General features: G+C 46.2%; 1 protein-coding gene across 9 annotated transcripts in view; it reads left to right on the forward strand.

Moving 5' to 3' along the window:
* The window catches only part of RIPOR1 (RHO family interacting cell polarization regulator 1), a 105,804-nt gene that overhangs the window by 75,672 nt on the left and 9,655 nt on the right, over positions 1-20,477 (forward strand). For 7 of the 9 annotated variants that reach the window (XM_081871799.1, XM_081871798.1, XM_081871795.1 and 4 more), the window contains exons 2-14: positions 3,373-3,499; positions 7,691-7,843; positions 8,647-8,725; positions 9,339-9,362; positions 11,610-11,663; positions 12,260-12,412; positions 12,524-12,587; positions 12,874-12,917; positions 13,128-13,253; positions 13,349-13,497; positions 13,885-14,014; positions 16,750-17,451; positions 18,583-18,698. In XM_081871799.1, coding sequence (XP_081727925.1) covers positions 3,399-3,499; positions 7,691-7,843; positions 8,647-8,725; positions 9,339-9,362; positions 11,610-11,663; positions 12,260-12,412; positions 12,524-12,587; positions 12,874-12,917; positions 13,128-13,253; positions 13,349-13,497; positions 13,885-14,014; positions 16,750-17,451; positions 18,583-18,698 — 1,895 coding nt within the window. In that variant the 5' untranslated portion in view covers positions 3,373-3,398. Of the gene's footprint in view, positions 1-3,372; positions 3,500-5,305; positions 5,470-7,690; positions 7,844-8,646; positions 8,726-9,338; positions 9,363-11,609; positions 11,664-12,259; positions 12,413-12,523; positions 12,588-12,873; positions 12,918-13,127; positions 13,254-13,348; positions 13,498-13,884; positions 14,015-16,749; positions 17,452-18,582; positions 18,699-20,477 lie in introns of those variants that run through there. The other 2 variants (XM_081871802.1, XM_081871801.1) reach the window with 2 other exon arrangements.

Here is a 20,477-nt window from a genome sequence, read left to right on the forward strand (position 1 = left end):
GCTCTGCCACCCAGCTCATCGGACTAAGTCCGTGGGTCCCTGCGGAGGAAAATGAGCTCAGCCGGAGACAGGAGCAAACTGCAGAAGATCCAAGTTTATTGCGCAACAGGTTCAAGGCGAGATTGAACAGTGAGAAAGGGGTGACATGAGTTTTTGAAACTCCCTCCATGTCCCAGAATACAGTGCAAAACACGTCATGAATACATCACAGAAAGGTGGGGTTACACAGATCAGCACTTCAGGAAGGTGGAGGGGTTACACAGATTAGCACTTCAGGTGGGTGGGGGTTTACACAGATCAGCAGTTCAGTAAGGTAGGGGTCGCACAGATCAGCAGTTCAGTAAGGTAGGGGTTGCACAGATTAACATATGGAGGAGGGAGGGGGGAATATGCAGAGCTGGAGATATGCACAGATAAACACTTCCTGGGGATGAAAAGACAATGGTCTCAAATATGCATAGTCTGCCACCTGACATTGTCTGGAGGAAAGGCTGATCAGAACAATTTGAAAGGATTAGGGTCTTGACACTTTGCTTGAGGGATTATGCTGGACAGGGGAGATGTGATGGAGTCCTAGAGTAATTGAGCAAACTGGCACGCTGATTTTCTATGAATTTTATAGATTTTAGTCCCTTTTGACAATTGGAAATAAATTGATATATTGTAGCGAAGAAGAAGGTGAAGAAGACATGCCCCCCCCTTTCCGTAACAATATAAAACACTTTTATACCAGTTTTCAGCCCTAGCACACACACACATCCTATCAGTTTGCAAGAAAAGAAAATACCAGTTTAAACAATAACAGAATTAAAACTGAATGTTAAACATGACTTTTAAAAAATAGGAAGAATGAATCAAAACCTTCAATCTCAATAAAGGCAAGAGCCAAGTGGAAAATAAACATTTTTGTTGCTCAACCTAAAAGCCATCAGGGCTGTGGCCTAAGAATCACTGGACAAGGTGAATTGGTGCCCTCATCTCAGGCCATGATAGTTTCTTGCTCCTAGCAAGAACATTTTAATAATTCTCCCTAGAAGAAATCAGAAGTCAAAGAAGATTTATATTTCTAGTCTATAGAAAACAGCACAATGACCTACTAAAAATCAGTGGATGGAGAAGAATTGGAAATTTGCAGGTTAGACTGGCTAGGGACGCAACTCTGAATATCAATCCAATGGCAATCCAGTCCCCTTTTATTATATTGCAGCTCTTTTCCAAAGGAAGTAAGTCTATGTGGGTGCCTGCTACATGTGTATGTTTTTACTCTCTAATGGTGGTGTTGTTCTATAAGATCCAATCCTGGGTTTAGATTTGAACTTCTCCAGGTCCAAATACATAGCTCTATCCTCAGGTTTCCCTCCCTCCTATTGGTAAATTCTTGAAAATCTGAGTTAATGGTCTTAAACCTAAACCACTCCTACCTAAGCAAATGACATTCCAAAGCATTCTGTTTAGTTTCATTCCAGACACTAGAAATAGTTCCCTGAGGCTCAGGAGACAAGGGACCATTGCCTCTTGTCCTCAACAAGCTATGAAATTGGATATTGTGGGCTCTCTGATCTTGGCAGATCTTGGTTTATATAAATATGCCAGTCCTTCAAGGTGCAACAAGACTGTGTGTTTTCTGCAGCACACACAGCTCACCCTCTGGAATTTGGCATAATTTGGGGTGCCACCTTTGGCTAAGAATGTGGTTTATAAATATTTAAATAAATGTGCAGGAAACAAGGTTGATTGGGGATTTCTAAAGGCCGTTGTGTACAGAAAATAGCCAGCTGGAGTATGGGGCAGTTCTGTGTATTCCCTCCTCTGCCCTTTTTTTTTTTTTTCCTTTCAGGCTCTTTCACTAAACCACAAATGATTAACATATGTGAATAGGTAGGCTGGTGACATTTGTAATTGATTTACAAAGCTCCACTAAAAATCCCTAAGGTGAACAGTTGCAACAAGAGATGGGTTTCCTCTCGGAAGTGAGGAACTTTGTTTAGCCTGAAGGCCACATTCCACCATGGGTGAACTTCTGGGGGCCACATGCTGGTGGGGAAAGTTGGTGGAACAAAGGATGTGACTCTTACCTTTGTACAGCAAGTTGCATTTCAGCTACAAAAAAAGCCAGAGGTTTCTACATATTCAGCCCCAAACACATGAAATACATCTCCATCCAGAATCCAGGCAGGCCAGAAGTATTATCACAGTTCAAGTACACATTCCAGCCAGATAAAAGCACTCAAGGGCATAGGGCATTCCACTGTGGGGCTTGACAAGCCTAAGAGGCCCTATTTGGCCCACAGGCCAGAGTTTCCTCACCTCTGCCTTAAAAATCAAGCATGGCCCTTTTGTGCAACTGTATTAGTTCTCCTGTAAACAGCAAGCGAGTGATCGTGAAGGAAGGACACTTAGACAGTCAATTCTGGAGAGACTGTTGCTTCCAGCACTTGGACAATACACTTTTGCCCTCTACTCAGTGTTTGATATGGGACAATGCCTCCTCTCAAAAATAAGACCTGGTCTGAAGGATCTAGAACAGAGGAAAGGTAGTCTTGTCTGTTTATTCCCATGGTAGATTCGTCGAGTGGGATAGCATTTGGGGCAGGGATGGGGAATCTGTGGCCCTTCACATGTTGTTGGACTCCAGCTCCCATCAACCCCAGATAACATGGTCAGTGATGATGCAAGTTGTCCATCAACATCTGGAGGCTTGCAGGTTCTTCAGCCCTGACTTGGGGGGAGGGTGTGGGGGTGTCAATTGACTCGGCAGCTGTTGTGAGTGGAGAAGTGGTATAGGCAAGGTCCTACTGCTTTCAAAAACAGTGGACTGACCTCCCAGTACATCACCCTCCACTGTATTAACCTGGTGTTGCTATACTTGGTGGAAGAGTAAGAGATTGCCAGCAGCTCCAGTTTAAAGGAATGCAGTAGATATCAGGCCTTGGCCATTGCTGGTCATAATAAAACCATAACTATGTGTCTGACTCGGTACAAGGCAGATTTGTGTGTGTGATATTCCAGGTTGTGTTTTAGCAAATGGAGGTTGAGGAATGAGCTACACAGGAGCCCTTTGCAAGGCAGCTGGGTTATGAGCCTCCCTTATTGATCATAACTTTGATCCTTCTCTTCATTTTCTGAGAAGTTGTAGCTCAGCTAAGTCTATTGTTTTTGTGTATCATTGTAATTAGGGGTGTTGCTTTTTATAAACTTATGACTCAGTGGTTGTTTTGGTTACATTTAAAAAGTGCTTTTCCCACAGTCATTCCACCTCCTGCAGTTTTGATTCCCTCCTCCCTCTCCTCTCCCTGTACATTGCTCCCTGACATGCTTCCTTTTGCTCCCCCACTTTGTCCTTGATGCCATGCTCTTCTGTTCTCTCCGCAGGGCGTCCCTCCAGGTGGAGCTCGACGATGTCACTCTCAGTGCGGCCCCAGCGGCGCAGCCTGGTGGTCAGGATCAATAGGAGCCAATCGTTCGCTGGCGTCAACTCCACTCAGGACAAATCTTTCAGGTAGGCCCAGAAAAAGCTCCCTGGGTGGAAATGGGAGTTGGAGCATGCGGAGAACAAGGTGAATGGTGGTGTGTGATGCTTAAATGGCTAATTGCCTTCCCATCCCACCCAGGACTGAGAGTCATGCTGCTGTACATACATTTTAATTTACTGTGCATAATGTATTTTGTTTCAGCTAGTTATAGTGGAAGGGCTAGAATATGCAAAATGATCCAATCCCCTGGCAACTGGATGTCTGTTTCAGCCTCCCCTCAAATCTCCTGAGGTACTGCTACTGACCACATGTTCTTAAGCTTCATTCCCATCAGGACATGAAATACTTACTTTAAAATAACAAAGCTGAAATGCACACAGCTTTGTTCATAACATAGGACATTACTTCAGCAAGAACAGTGGCTGGCTTCTTACTTTGCAGTAGCAGGTGTATTCGCTCAGTGCCTTTGCTCCAGAGATGCTTCAGGAAGCACCCCTACCTATATAAATTGCCATAATTATTCCCTATGTTGTTTGTTTGTTTGTTTAAGACATCCACATACCACCTAATTATTTGAATTTCTAAGTGGTGTACATAAAAAAAAAAATCCACAGAAAATAGGTCTATAAAATTGATCATAAAACTGAACGCTACCTTAAAATACCTGCTGGAACAGGAAAGTCTTAGTCATGGACTGGAGATTCAGCAAGAAGGTTGTATGTCCCATCCCAGCTGAAAGAAAGTTCCACAGGCTGGGGCCCACTACATTGAATGCACAGCTTCTAGTAGTTACAAGCTGTGCATCTGAGCCATTTCTGATTTTGAGGCTGTGCATCCCCACAGTAAGAGGGAGGTATCACCAAGCTTTTGGGAATCCCAAGCTTTTCAGAAGTATAGTTTCTTTCACCATACAGTCAATCTGTGGCTGTATCTGCTGTCTGGGTGGAGAGTGCTTCTTAGCATGTGAAAAGGTGGAATTTTCTGAAAGCTGGGTATGGCACCAAAATGCGCAAGGTCTGTAGATAGTCACCTTTCAGCCTGTTGGGTGGGGTGATGAGGTGTTGATATGCTTGCCCCATTTTAAGAATGCTTGAAAACAACTTGTTTATCTAGTGAATGCACTCCTAAGACAGTTCTGTGTTTCATTACCACTGGTTTAGAGCAGGAGCAGAATCCCTTGTGGGAGGAAGGAGTAGGATGCAATCTGACTAACAAGCCAGTCCATAACATAAACAAGGAGACCACATGTTAGAAGGCCCTTTTATTTCTTTCTGTAGGAACATTTGGCAAGTGGATAATTTTTTCCTTGGCGAACTTGAATACGTGAGGCTGGATTCTTGAAGTACTGACCAAAATGAGCCATGCTAGATGCAACGGAAGTTCCACTTGATGGTGAATGCTCTTGTTTCTGCAGTAATTAAACAGAGGGAGGGAAGGCCTGCAAACAAGTGCCATCAGCCCACCATACTCAGTGCCCTTATTGCCCATGGGCAGTGCTAGAACATTTAGGTTTAGGTCAGAGTGAGGCAGAAGGCACAGGAGTGTCAAAATCCATAACATCAGATTTCTTTAATCACTTCCTCAATGTGTAGAACAATTCTGTAAATCAGTATTTCAAATCAGCAAACATTTTTGCAGCACAGAATTGCTCCAGATATAACATTTCACGTTTCTGCTGGTGAGCTTGGAACATCTGTGAAGAAGCAATACCTGTTGGCTTAGCGACGGTTGCCATCTCAACCCAGAGACTGTTGACATTTGGAATCCTCATTTCTGTCAGTTGCTGTGTTTTGAAAGTTTAGAGCTGATATCAGAATTCCAGCTGTTGGAGTCATTTTGTGTTTCTTACCCTTGAAGGGAGTGGAGCCTACAAAGTACCGTACTGTTGCTTGTGAAGGATCATGGAAAAACCTAAGCCTTTGAAAAGAAGTTACAGGCTTCCTAGTACTTATAGAAGTAAGGTAGCAAGTTATTTCCATGAAAAACAGAGATCTAGGTAGGACTACCATATTAGAGGCTTATTGGGTTGGTTGAAAGATAATATTACTTCATGCTGTACAGTACCAGTGCCTCCCAGTTGGCTTCAGTCTCCTGCTCTGTTCATCTCTTCACCTGCCTCCAAGTCTTTCAAGAGTACCAGTCAGGGGCTGGTGTAAGCCTTTAAGTGCCATAGGCAAAATTAGTATAAAAGCCAATGCTGGATCATGAAGCTGTTGGGCTAAGAACCAATCCTCGGCCATTCTGCTTGGCTCTCTTTCACACCCCAATTCCAACTAGCCATGTTGGTCCTGTTCTGGGGTTCTTGTTTTGTTTTGTTGGTCTCCTCTGAACTTCTTAATGAGTGCTGGTCTTCAGCTCCTAGCATGCTGCTGCTTATGTCCAGGTTTACTGGGCTTTTCACCCACAACCTACTGTATCTGGGATTCTTTACTATTGCCCTGTCTGCTTTGCATGCAGAACATCCCAGGTTCAATCCCTGCCATCCCCAGTTGGAGGGATAAAATAGCAGGTGAGGTGGAAGGCTTTTGCCTAGACTGTGGAGAGCTGCCATAGATGAGGGTTTACAGTACCAGATTAAACAGACTTACGGTCTGACCTGCTACGTCAGCTTCCTATGTTCCTTTGCTATCAACACTTGTCCATTCTTCCTTCTTACCTCTGTCAGGAGCAAAAATGTCATGAACGTGATAAGCATGTACTTCCCTACTCGTTATCTGTTACTGCAAAAGACACACTGTCATGGTCAGCTGTCTAAAGCTTCCTAACAGCAAGGCATCTTTCTTAGTTCCAGTCCTCCATTTCACACATCTCCCAGACTTGGGACTATTCCTGCAGCACAAGGATGGGGAACTTGTGGCTGTCTGGTTGTTTATGGACTCCAGATCCCATCAGCCCCGGCCAGAATGGTCAGTGGTCAGGAATGATGGAAGCTGTAGTCCAGCAACATATGGGTGGCTAAGGGTTCCCTGCTCCTGTTGTAGCAATAAAAGATTGACCAGTAACTCCCAAAATAGCATGGGATATTAATCTGGCAGCAAGAATTTGGAGCCTGAATAAAATAATCTATTTTAGGGGGTGCAGGGATCAATTTAACAGTAACAGCCATGCCCATTAAACTAGTCAGTGTTGCTTAGAATCAAATTTAGCACATGTTTGAGAGAAAACAGGGTTTCATTTTAGCTGGAAGAGAAAAGAAGAGAGAATGAAATTCAAGAGTCAGGAGTTCATTGTGATTCTTCAGTTATACACTAGGGCAGGATGGGGAGTCTTTAGCCTGTGGGCCAAATTTGTCCTGGCGCAGGTTCCAATTTGGCATGCATTATTTCTCTCAAACCATGACCTCCTTCCCCACATCTGACAACATATGTCATGTTAGTTATGGGGCAGGTAGAATTGTGGCTGGATCAGTTGTGCAACCAACTTCCCCATGCAGAACTCCATCGTGCAGGTGATACCTGCAAAAAGTAGGCTTGGACTTGTTGCCCATCAGCTGATCAACCCTCCTAATCAGTGGCACTTCAGAGAATTTGCAAGCCCTGTGTACTGTCTTGAAGTCCTGATGATTGGACAGTTGGGGCACCCTGCTCACATATCAGATTTGGCCTGCTAGGCTAGGGTAAATAAGGATCTGGCCCACTGGACAGATCAAGTTCCTTACCCCTCTACTAGGGTACATGGAATACTTGGGTGACTCTACCAAAACAATCTGATCTGAGTTGTGACAATACTCAGGCATGTGCACTACTCTTTGAGTAAGGATCATCTTCCTTAGGATAGCATTTGTGAAGTGCTGCATGCTGTTCTCTGCTGGACATATACTTTAAAGGGTTTAGAAGTGCACTTCCAAATGGCACTGTGCAGAGTTGCTGGTGCTCTGTGGTTCTCCCCCTCCCCTTTTGTTCCTGGTAGTCCATATTACAATAAGGGATCCGGTTCATGCAGTCCCAGTGACCCACTTTCAGGGTATAAAGTGTGGGAAAATGATCTTTACTGTGAGTTGGTTTTTTAGCATTTTCTGTGCTTTTAGCATTCACTCTAAGCAGCAGCAGTGGTGTGGAAAGCTTCCTCTTGAGTGCATGTATTTTTGTGATAGGTGCTCTGCACTGTGAGTCAAAGCTCTCCCCCCCACATGGGTACACTCACTCCATTGTTTTAAGAGTCAGCCCGGCTCCATGACGTCATGCTTTGCTTGAGGATTTTTATTTTTATTTTTTTAGGAATTTCCCTGCCTTCAGCACCCCAACGGTCTCCAGGAAGTCTGGCTCCAGGGTCAGTAGGATGTTTTCAATGTCCCACAAATCCCCTCCACCCAAGGTGCCCCAGCCGGAGCGACTCGACGAAGTGTACGAAGCACTGAAGAAGGGACTGACGTGAGTGATGCTGCTGCCAGAAGTCCCACCCTCTTAACCTATGGCTTGGGTTTCATTGAAACCCTCTTAACCTATGGTGCCTGCTTCATTGAAAATTGTTTAATGCCATCTTTCTATCACATGTTGATGTTTGAGGCTCCCTAGAATGAATGTTGGAATGCAAACTCACTAGCAGTACAAACCCAACATTGGTAGATAGAACCCAGATCTCAAAGGGGTGGGGTGCCAGCTGCCCAGTGATCATAACAAACACTAACCATAACCATAACTAACATGTGTATGCCCCAGCCTTTGTCAGCCCTGTGTCCTCCAGATGTTTTGGACTACAACTCCCATCAGCCCCAACCAACTTTCTCAGGCCCCTCCCACCTGTCAAAACTGGTCTGTGGAGGGTGGGATAGTTTTTTGCCCTGCCTCCCTCTATACACACACAGTATAATATTTCTTCCCACACAACAATGCACTACGTACCTGCATATTCCCTCTCCCCACCAACTCTCCAAATGTATGTTTGAGTCAATGAGGGTACATGCAGGCAAGTAGCACAGTATGTTTGCTTAAACCTTAGTCTATACCACTAGCCTTCTCAGTGAAGCTGGTGAACCGAAAGCTCTGCTGGACACAGCTGAACTGGGCACAGCCTCCTGGGAATCTGGAAGCAAGGATTCTGTTTGGGTCCTTGCTGCCAAGGATAACATCCTGTAGAAGTTTGAAAGAGTGGCCGGGATGCTGTCTCCCCATAGCTCTTTACTTAAAGGGGAAGAGTCCTGCTGCTTCTGCTTACCCCATTTCTCCCCTAACAGTGCTTATCTGGAAGTGCACCAGCTGGAGCTGGAGAAGCTGAGCACCCAAATCCGCGAGTCCAAGAGGAATTCTCGATTGGTGAGTGGAGGGTTGGTGCCAACTAAAAGCATTCCTGCCCTCAGTGTATGCACTTCATTCTCCCCAGAGTGCAGGACTGGCAATAGTAGAGAGACTGTGACAGGTCAGGGAAGGAGCCTTCTGATACTGTTTGTTTTGGAGCCTTTGCCCTCTCACTCAGCATTGGCTTCTGCCATGTTTGTAGCCTCTCAGCAGTTCTGATCCTGAGGGTGCTTCCCTACAGCTATGGGGCAGACGACAGTTCTTGGGACACATATACTGTACATGCTTTTTGGGAACAGTTGGTGCTGGCCACCAACTTGAAAATGGTGTTTGACAACTTCATCGGGGAGAAGGATAACAGTAGCAATTGATCTGTGATGAATGGATTTTATCTCCCAATATGGGATGCAGTGTGCTACTGAATACAACTTGTTGGTGATCATAAGCAGGAGAAGGCCATTGCATTCATGTTCTGCTTGTGGTATTACCATAGGCATCTGGCTGGCCACTGTGGGAAACTGGATGTTGGACTAAGTAGGCCTTTCGTCTAATCCAGCAGGGCTGTGTATTCAGCAATCATTTTTTTCTGACCTCTGCCTAACCTTCACCTTCTCCTTGTTTTCTCCTCTAGGGCTTTCTGTACGATCTTGATAAGGTAAGGCATGCTGCGAAGGAAATTGTGCTTGCCCTGGATTGCGGGTGGGGGAGGGCTTGCCAACCCGCTGAGTTCTGTATCCCTTGGATGCAAGACATTGAAGCGTCTGGGCCTTGGGTTGCATCTCTTATCCCTGCCTTTGCTAGCACAGAAAGTCAAGTTACTTGACTTCAGTGATGCTTCTCTCCTGCTGCTTCTGCTGCTTTCCTTCAGATGTCACTTCCTGAATCCTTTGTTTGGCCAACTGCCTTAAGAGCCAAACTAGATGTGACGCAGGAGTTCTGCATCTCTTTTCACTGTGTTTCTCTTTAAAAGCTGCCTCGGAAGTCGTAATCAAAAGCAGAAGAGGGGAAGGAAGGAATGCTTAATCCTGCATTTCTGATCCCTTCAGCTGCTTTCTCAAATGCAGGGGAAGATATACTGGGGGTGGGGGAAGAAGCGTGGGGAGGTCTGTTTTGAGCTTTGTACAGTGGCTATAAAGAGTCAAGCAGTTTCTCCTGCACCCTGCTGGCCCTTCCTTGGCTCAGACTGGCAGCCTTTGAGGTTGCTTTTGGTTTATAGTGGAGCAGATGATAACTTCCCCACCTTGGAGAAGGGTGGAAAGTGGTTCCAAGACAGGTATTGCTACTTTCATATCAAAAGAGTAGGATCGTCAACAAAAGAGTGGATGTAAACACCCTATCCTGCTCTTTTGCATCTGATAAACAGTTCTTGCAAGACTTTGCATTGTTTCAAAAACATGCAAAACCTGTTCAGTGAGACATGAAGTGAATAAAAGAAATACCATTAGGTAAATACCTTGCGAAATCTCTCTTGAGCCAGTTGCAACTCTCTTATAAAAACTATTTGCCTATCTCCAGCCTGAGGTTAGTCTGTGTATTAGCTGCAGCAGTAACTTCTGGTTGTGGGGCCAGGAGAACATAAAGAAATCAAGGGGGCAGTTTTTTCAGTTTTAACTCAGGCATGCCTTGGCTGAAGCTGCTCTTTTCCAAGAAGTTTCCTTGAGGAACTGAAGGCAAAAATAAAAAATAAATATGCTAGAGACATAAGGAAAAGGGGTAGCTAATTTATCTTTTAAATAGATAATGAAATCTCAAAATAATAATGATAACGTCAAAATGATGAAGTTTCAAAGTTAGTTTCTAATCTCTTTTCTTCCCGGTGCATGACATCAAGGAAACCAGTATATTTGCTAAATGTGGTAACTGGGAGGGGAACAGCCATGGGCTAGTCCTCATTACAACTTACCGTATTTTTCGCTCTATAGGACGCACTTTCCCCTCTCTAAAAATTAAGGGGAAATGTGTGTGCGTCCTATAGAGCGAATGCAGGCTACGCGGCTAAGCCCAAAGCCAGAACAGGGAGACGGAGCGCTGTGCAGTGCTCCGTTTCGCTGTTCTAGCTTGGGGTTGGCTGCGCAAAGCCTCTGCAGGGCAGCAGGGTGCCTTCACCTATGTGTCCTATGGTCCGGTGGGTCCTATAGAGCAAAAAATAATGTATATGCATCCTGCACTCTGCCCTAAGCAACAAAAAGCACAGGAAATGAGCTTTCTCTTTGGGGGTCAGCTTTGCTTGGTGAAAGGATGCTGCATTTGGGCAGGCAGAGAAGGGCAGATGCGTGGTTCCAAAATTTTGAGTTAAAAAATGAGAGAAGAAATGAGCACTTCCAGGCCTCCCTTTTATTTACAGTCTGCTGACCTGGACTTCTCTTTTCATGGGCATATCTGATATGATGTAGTGATGGCCTCTAATTGGATGGATTTTAAAAAAGAAAAGGAGTTGCATGTTTTTAAGATGTGCTTTCTGTTAAAAGTAGGAGGGAAGCATTGAAAGTGGGAGCAAACCAACCAGCTTTTTGCTTGGTGCCTAAAAGTAAGCAACTTTGCCAGTTTCTCCTACCCCTGCCTTTCAACCCTGAATGACTTCCTCTTGCCCATAAAACAGCAGCCAGATGGAAGGACCCTGGCCACTTGCCCAGTGATTAACCTGAGCTAGGCTATATCTGCCTAGCTTTAAATATTGTTCTTTTGCCAATGAAGATACATATCAGGAACTTGTTGCTCTAAAACAGATCAGCAAAGGAATCGGTTTAGCCTGTAAGCACCAATAATACATCTATTGCAAATGGAAAGACCCCAATCCTTTCTTGCGCAAGCTGGGAACGTAGAGGATTTCTGGGACCTTCACTACTTAGTCAGTCGGATTTCCAATTCCTGTCTAATGGGATTTCCTTTTATTGTTTCACAGCAAGTCAAGTCGATTGAGCGGTTTCTGCGCCGTCTGGAGTTTCACGCTAGCAAGGTACCAGCTGCTTCTCAGCTTGTAAAACAGAATTTCTGTACTGAGAAAAGCTGAACTCTGTTACCTTTGAATATTATGCAGTTTAAGTATGTTTGTATATATTTGCTCATTTTGTATAGTCTCGCCGTGAGGCAGATAGCTATGTAGGGGACCGACGTTCCAAGCAAAGGAGTCTGTTGTGTTCCATAGAGCACTTCATATCTGTAGTGGGGAAACTGTAGCACTCTAGGTTATGCTGGGTCCCAGCTCCCATCATTCCTGACCTTTACTCATGCTAGCTGGGCCTAATGGGAGTCCAGTAATAGTGGGAATGCCACAGGTTTCCCACCTTTGCTTTATGGTGGGAGCAGAAGAGGATTTAGGGAAGCGTGGCTGGTTTGGTCACACTGGGTGCAGAGCCTCAGGGGCTACAACTTTGATGTTGAATGGAAGACGGGAGGTGGGGGACACACACCAAATTTTGGGTTTGCATAGGGTGCCACTGAAATTTGAGACCCTATTGAATGCTTCCGCTGATCTGAGTTCGTGGCAACCAAACTTTTGCCAAGCATCCCCTACAGCCCCTCATCCTAGCTCTGTGGTTTACTTTCTAACAGATAGATGAGCTTTATGAGGCCTACTGCATCCAGCGGCGGCTTCGGGATGGAGCCCACAACATGGTCAAGGCCTACACAGCTGGTTCACCTGGCAGCAAGGAGGCACGTGAGAGCTTGGCTGAGGCTAGCAAGGGCTACAAAGAGTACACAGAGGTGAGTCAAGATGGCCTGGTACTGAGGGAGGAGGAAGGAAATGGTGGAATGGGGACCAGGCTTTGTGTTGGCGGCATTAATGGGCAGTTGTTTGGTTTCTTCCCCTTCCAGAATATGTGTCTGTTGGAGAGTGAACTAGAGAGTCAGTTGGGAGAGTTTCACATCAAGATGAAAGGTACAGAAAGGAAAACAATATGCCATATACAAAGGGATGTCTGGTGGCCATTTTGTAACATGAAAAGCAGCTTTGGGGAGGGCATAACCCTGAGTGGGTGGGAGGGTTAACCCTTTTTCTTGAAAGCGGATGTGTTTTACACCAGATCCCATATATGAAATTCCAACTGCAAGTTTACCTCCTAAACATGTATCTGCACCCTATCCCACACCTCTTGTCATTTATGTGGATCAGCAAAATTGTGGGGTCATGACGGAGGCACTGACATTTTTCCCCCCTCTTGCAGGATTGGCTGGCTTTGCTAGGCTCTGTGCTGGAGACCAATATGAGGTTTGTGAGTTAGAGATGGGCTCAGAACATGTGGAGAGGGAGGGGCTTGGGTCCTGGAAACTAGATGAACTGGAGTTGACCGAACAGCTTGTTGGAGGGGAATCTGGTCCCCCAGCACTGATTGCATTAGCTCTTGTCCAGCTCTAATAGGGTGCACACCTTGTTTCACGTCCATCCAGTTGATCTGAATTCTCTTATTCCTTGTGGCAGATCTTCATGAGATATGGGCGCCAGCGGTGGAAGCTGCGGGGCCGCATTGAGGCAAACAGCAAGCAAGTGTGGGACAGTGAGGAGATGATCTTCCTGCCCCTCATTACAGAGTTCCTGTCCATCAAGGTATCTGGTGCCACTCTGGGCAGCTGGCCCCTGTCACAGGAAAGACAATTCATTTCCTAGGCTTACTGGGCCTCAACTCTTCCTTCTCCTCCCAGGTAACAGAGCTGAAGAGCTTGGCCAGTCATGTGGTGGTGGGGAACGTCTCTTGTGAAACGAAGGACCTGTTTGCAGCACTGCCCCAGGTCGTGGCAGTAGATATCAATGACCTGGGCACCATCAAGCTGAGCCTGGAGGTTAATTGGAAGTGAGTTATTCTCTTGAGGCTTATTGAGTTTCTCTGTTGTGGAGCTGTGTTAGAAATGCTCTTGGGGAAGGAAGCTTGTGATCTTACAGAACCTGAAGGGAAGGGCCTGGTAAGTGAGGGAACTAGGACCATGGTACTATAGATCCTCCTTCCCCAGCTTAGTGCCCTCCAGGTGTTTTGAACTACAATTCCCAACAGCCCATGGCAAGTATAACGTGCTGACTGGGACCAATGCGATCTGTGGTCCAAAACATCTGAAAGGCTGCTCTGGATGGTGACTCCCCAAGAGGATTTAATAATGTATGACCCTCCCTTTCTCTTCTTACATTAGTGTACAGGAGGGGTGGTTCACTTTTCTCTCTGAGCACTCTGCTTTCTTTTCACCAGCCCCTTTGACAAAGAGGACCAACCATCATCTGCTAGCACTGTGACAAAGACATCTACAGTCAACAAGAGATTTTCCACGTACAACCAGAGCCCACCTGATACACCATCTATGCGTGAACAGGCTTTTTATGTGAGTGCAAAGGAAAAAACCTGGAAGGGAATCAAAACCCACACTCCTGGTCCTAGTTGGGAGAACTGTAGCTTTCCTAAGTCCCACCAACTAAGTTTGTGGCTGAGATGTGGCTAAAAATCAGCAGCCTCCTGGATCGCAGCTCAAACTTTTAGCCACAATGCTATATGAGCTGGAGACATCTTCAGAGCAAGTCCTACTTTGAACGTATTGCATTAAGGCATGTGGGAGAAGTGGAGGGGTCAACACTTGTTCTCAGTCCAAGAAACCATAGTTTATCAAGTCAAGACTTTAGCATTTGAACCAAGCCTTTGTCTTGAGCTGAAGAAGCTAAGGAAATTAGTACAGGAAAGGAGAGGACAACATCTGGTTGATAGGAGAAATGTCAGGTTATATATTTTTTAAAATGCATTTATATCCCAGCATTTCCTGCAAGGAGCTCAAGGTGGTGTGCATCATTCTCTCCCTCCTCATTTAATCCCCACAAGAACCCTGTGAAGCAGGTTAGGCTGAGAGGCAGTGGTCTGCCCAAGGTCACCCAATGAGCATCATGGTTGAGCAGGGATTGGAACCCAGGTCTTTCAGGTCCCAGTCTGAGACTCTAACCAGTGTCCCCACACTGGCAGATCGATCAGTTATGGAAACCAGAGTGGTCCTGATTGCCAGGGAGAAGCACCAGCAGATTGTCTGTAAGGCAAGTGAGTCTCATGTTGTAATGGAGCTAAGCCTTTGGTTCTGACCGTTGCCTCTTTCTTCGCTCAAGAGCCTGCCACGGGAGGCTCCCCACAAGCACAGGTGGGCCTTGTTGGACATCTTCCGGGAGACTTTCCTAGAGAGGCTGCCGCGGAGCTGCTCATGCAGCGACGTCTCCTCAGTGCAGCTCGGCACAAGGGCACCTCGGGGCTGTGTAAGTGCTGGCCCTGTAGCTTAGCCTAGTCACCTGATGTAGATGTAGCTGTGCTCTGTCTCCCGTGTGCTAGTCTGTGGTTCCTGTTTCAAGGCCTGAATCAGAGCTGTGAATAAGACAAGTGGATTCACTGCAGAATCTTCCCCTTCCCTCTGCCGCTTTGCAGTAGTGAGCAGTGGACTTCCCCTGTCTTCCCAGATTGTGGTGTTTTGTGGCTATCGTGTGCTTCCTTGTGCTGCCCCTGAAGGCAGGGTGCGGATCATACAGGCTTTTGTCTCCTGCTTTTTGTAGTCATAGATTTCTTCCTCACACCAGTTTGCCTTCTGTAATATACCAGCCTTTTATGTGCTGCCCATATTCATCATATGGCTGCCTTCTGGTGGATTTGGTGGCTGAGGAAGAGCTGCCTCCCTGTAGGCCAGGAATTGAGGAACCTTTGACCTTCCAGTTGATGATGATGAACTCCAACTCTCATCATCCCCAGCCAGCATTGCAAATGGTAAATTATGATGGGAGTTGAACATGTGGAGGATGACAGGTTTCCCCTCCCTGCTCTAGGCCTCCCAAGCTGACGTGTGTGTGTGTGTGTGTGTGTGTGTGTGTGTGTGTGTGTACAGGCTGTAGCTCAGTGGTAATTCAGATGCTTTGCCCAGAGAATGTACCAGGTTCAATTCCTTGCAGCTCCAGGTACAGCTGGGACTGTCCCTTATCCCTGGCAAGATGCTATCAGTAAGTGTAGACAATACTGAGCTAGATGGACTATTGGTCTGACTCAGCATGAGGTGGCTTCCCGTGTTCCTCTGTGTAATTTGTGGTATTTCCAAACTGGAGCAGGTATCTCAAGAAAGGAGGAAATGTAACCTTCAGGGAATTGTGCAACATTCCTTCATCTGGGGTGCTACCTGAAATAAACAGTGATTTCCTCCTTGTCTGCCACAAAGATTAGCATAGAATTGGCATATAATTTGCCATGTGATTTGTGACATGTGGCTCAGTGCTGGGACCTGGCAAACAAACAAATCACTCGTGTGTCTCATCTTGGCTGCAATCCCTGCCCTTATCCATGGGTGGTGGATGTATGGAGGAGTGGTGGAAGCTATGTAAAGAAGTACAAAGGGCTTTGAATAGAAAGGGTTGGGCTGGAGGGCTGGAAGCCAGTATTCCTCCAAGCAGCCTGTTAGAGAATGGTTAGGGGCTGAAATGTTTCTCAGGTGCCTTGCCATCTTGTCGAGGGCACCTTGAGTTGTCACAGCAAACCAAGAACATGAACTAGGAATGATGGCCCTCCTGGCCAGCTCTAGATCCAACCCCACTTGCAAGGGAGGTTGATTTAACTGCCCACAAGTAGCTGGGCTGCTGCCCTGGAGTCTTGTCTCCAAGACTGTTGAGACTTGAAGCAGAGACTTGCTTTTGTCTGGAAGAGATGCAGCATCACACATCCTGGGCAAGCTGTCTTCTCCAGTGGGGAGCCGAGCCGCAAAATGATGAACAACATTTTGCGCTTCCTGCTCCTACCAAAGTTGCAGTCTCTCTGATACCCATCATCTTTCCACCCAAAGGGCACAATCTCCCAAGTGTCTGTTGCTGGCCAAGTGAAGAGAGAGGGAGCTCAGTTGCAGCCTGGTATAACAATGGAGCTTATCAGGGGGTCAAGGGGCACAAATAAGGAAACTTCAGTGAGCCTGAAGAGTAAAGGAGTGGGGTGGTGGTGGAAGGAAGTGATGGTGTTTATGCAGGGGTGTAGGCAGTGACAGATGTTTCCATGCTTTCACACATGCACTATGCTCAGTGCATCCCTCGTGTCTCATCTATGCTGCATTCTTTCCAGAACATGTTGCGGCAGCAGGAGGAGCTTGAGAATGGGGCAGCCTGGTCCATCTCTTCAGAGTCTTCGGATGATTCCTCTAGCCCACAGCTGTCTGGAAGTGCCCGCCATACACTGCCCAGGCCTATTGTGCAACCTGCAGTACAGGCAACTCCGCCTGCCATAGAAATTGCCTTTACGCAACCCGAAGACAAAGAGCCACCAGCCGTTCGCGAGGAGGTGGCTGTGGCTAATGGACATGTGCCCTATGCTCGGACTCTTAGTCAGATCAGCGAAGCTAGTGTGGACCTGCCATTGGCAGAGGAAAAGGAGTGCACTGTCCCCAGAGACTCCAGTCCCAGGGACCTGCCTCCGCTGGAAACGAACTCCTTGCCCCAAAGTGAAGGCTCAGTGCTGGACACTCAGATCACAGAGGCTGGAGAACAGGAGATTGAGCCTGACGGGGCCACTCCCACTGTAGAAGGGAGTGAGGACACAGCCTCCCAAGCCCAAGAGGTTGAACAGCCCAAGCTTTCATTGAGCCTGCCGGTCCCAAAGGAGCTTCAGCCAGTGGGACTCTTGGAGCCACCAAAACCCAAGCCTGTGGACTGCGGGCTGGAGGAGGCCATCAACTCACTGGCCTCTGCTCTAGATGACTACCGAGGCCAGTTCCCTGAGCTACAGACCTTGGAGCAGGAGCTCAAGCACCTAGAGGAGATTCTCTTGGTGAGTGAGAGGGGGTGAAGAAGACCATGGCTGGGGGAAGGACAGCATCCCTGGATCTGTGTATATTTAGAGCTGAAATAAAATGTTTTAACCAAACTTTTCTGAATTCTGGAACTTGTGTGAATTGTGCAAACAAACCTCACTTTGTGCATATTTGCTTGTTGTTGTTTGCATAATTTGTGCCAACCATAGGGAAGAACAAAAGAATAATTTGTTGGACCCCTGAAGCCTCGCTCCCTGACCACTGCAAATCCTTTCTTGTGTTCCCACCCTGTCTGGTGAAGTTACTGTTGCAGATGCACATAAGCAGTTAACAAAATAGCAATATGTGTATATAACAAAAAGAAAACAGAGAAACTACAATGTAATAAAATGCATTGCAATGTAATATAAAGCAGAGCTACAATACAGTATAATAAAACAAGAACACCCCCCCCGAAATGTAACAACAGTTTTTGAAGCACCTTTAGAGTCCGGGGTCCCTTCCTTTTTCATCCTCTTGCCAAGGCGCATCCTGACTGACAGAATCCAACACTCAGCCCACAAACAGATACACATAGAAGCCAAATTCTGCCTTACATATAGAAGCAAAAAAAAATATGGTATGTTCCTTCTTCCCAGCATCGTTAAGTGCAACTTGAAAGCTGCATGGCACCTGAGGAAAATGAGTCTGAATGTCTGCCACCTCCTTCCACATTCTATCTGTGGAGATCAGATGGAGTTTCCCTGGCTTCACTCTCAGCCTAATTCCCCCTCCCTTTCTCCCTCACCCCTGGGCCAGCCAGCTTTGCTTACCATCTAGCCTGTTAAAAGAGTTCTGGAGAACTTAAAAGCTTGCACACAAGTTTTGTGACATTTTGGTTTTTCTGATAAAAGCTATTGCCCAAATATTGCTTTTGACATTTTCTTATGCTTTTATACTTATGAGATTAGAAGATGTCCCCTCCCTACAACTTTCCCCTTAGAAATTGTTCAGAGTTTCTCGCTTCTCGAAGCTACAGCGGCTGCAACCACAGAAGCACAGGTGATCAGGGCTTGTTCTCATGGCCCAGAGTGTTTTGCTGGCAGACATAGGAAACAGCTGCCAGAGTAGACAAAGTGATTCTTGTTTTCTTTCCCCTCATCCCACAGCAAAAGCAGGGTGTGTGCCTGAGTCGGGCCTCTAGCACCAGTCTGACGGTAGAGCACGCTCTGGAGAGTTTCAGCTTCCTCAATGCTTCTGATACAGAAGATTCAGATGATGACGGGTGAGTGAGGATGGGACAGGTTGCTAGGGAACTCAGTGTAGGCTGCCGAAAGTTAAAGTGGGCATAAGCGGAACCCCAGCATGTTGGGATTCTGATCTGTATGAGAAGTGGGGACAAAGTAATATTCAGTTTTATAGCAAAAAGTGATTGGAGGCTTGCAATGCAAAGGGGCAAAATTAGAAAACTCCTCATCCCAAAATGATGAAGTGTTAACTGAAGAAGGTGTGGCCTTCCAGTTCCTGCTGGACTACAGCTGCCATCATCCCAGACCATTGGCTGTGCTGGCCAGAGCAGTTTGGAAACTGGAATGCAAGTACCTTTGGAGGGCCACAGGCTTCCCATTCCTGAACAGCAGGAGCCCACAAGCTTTAACATTCTTGGCTAGCATGTGCCTGCCCTGGAGCTTCCTCACACTACTGAGGTTCTACAATTTTGTTCCAGGTGGTTATCCTGGAAGAGCAACTGTTTTACAGGAACAAGGAATTCTGGGAAGGTCACCTTCTTCCTCTGTAGCAGCAAAAACAACAAATATACTAAGGCACCTTAAAATACTAACAGGTTTATTATGGCACTAAAGTACATAAAGTGTTTCTCCCACAACACCCCTTTGTTTAACCATCTTTGATGAGACGACAAACTGCAAATTCTGGCTATCAAATAACACCCTTACTGTAGCTTTAATCAGGTTGACCAGCTTCTGTAGTCTCAAAGAGCCCTATCTTCTCCAGTTGTGGCCTAAAAGTATGTTTTCTCACACTCTCCAAATCCAGCATGGGCGGTCAAGTCCTCTGATAGCACTGGTGACCCTTAACATGGTAAAAGCTTCATAGGAGCATTGGAAGGTGCCTCACACAAAGTCAGACCCTTGTTCCAACTTTCTTTGTATTGTCTTTGCTGATTGGCAGCACTTCTTCAGGAACCTCCTGCGTTCAAGTGCATCACAACTGAGCTGCAGCCTTTTCCTTCATAATGAACAAACTTCTGTATTCAGGCATAACCAGGAGCATTGTACAGAAAGTCCAGTGTGGATGTAGAATGGAAATATATTCAGCTTTTTCAAACCTGTTCTTTTTTTTTATTTGTATGAATATTACTACTACTTTTTTTAAAAACCCCACCTTGATTAAAGTTGGGCCAGATAACACTGATTCTTTGGCCTGCCAGTTGGGCTTAAGTTAGGATGAAACAGCCTATGGCTGTTGACTCTCCTCCAGTTTATTTGTGTATCCTCTCCCTGTACCAGAACTTGAAGGGAGCTCAGAGGTCTTTATCTCAGGATAGCTGGTTTTTATAAACAGGCCCATAGTTCAGGGATAGTTTGGATTCTTAGTGGCTCCCTTGTCTGGCTGGGGCTCTGTGTTTGCTCCAGGCTAATGTCTCTGCTTGGCACGCTAAGAGACCCAGATGGACTTTTCCCACAGTGCCGATGCAGCTGCCGGAAATGAGCCTGGCCTGACAGGTGAATTCCAGCAGGCTGTGCTGCAACAGTGCCACTTAGCGGCCAGCCCTGGATATTGCCAGCAAGAATCTGTTCTCTTCCAGCCTCTTCTTTCTCTGTAGAAAAGTAGACCATTGCAAAAAGGGGAGTATAAATGTCTTGGGGCACAAAGTGGATAAAAGTGTTCAGGAGTGCTCTGTTGAGACACTGGCAGTCGAAGTTGCAGTGCTCACTCGACTAGACCTGTAACCCAGTTATGGATATGATAACGGAAGAGGGTTTAAAATCAATGGATTGATTTGTGTTACTCCGTTAAATTTGCATGTTGGGTAAACGTTTGT

Source organism: Podarcis erhardii (assembly GCF_964252035.2).
Source record: "Podarcis erhardii genome assembly, chromosome: 7".
Lineage (NCBI taxonomy): Eukaryota > Metazoa > Chordata > Lepidosauria > Squamata > Lacertidae > Podarcis > Podarcis erhardii.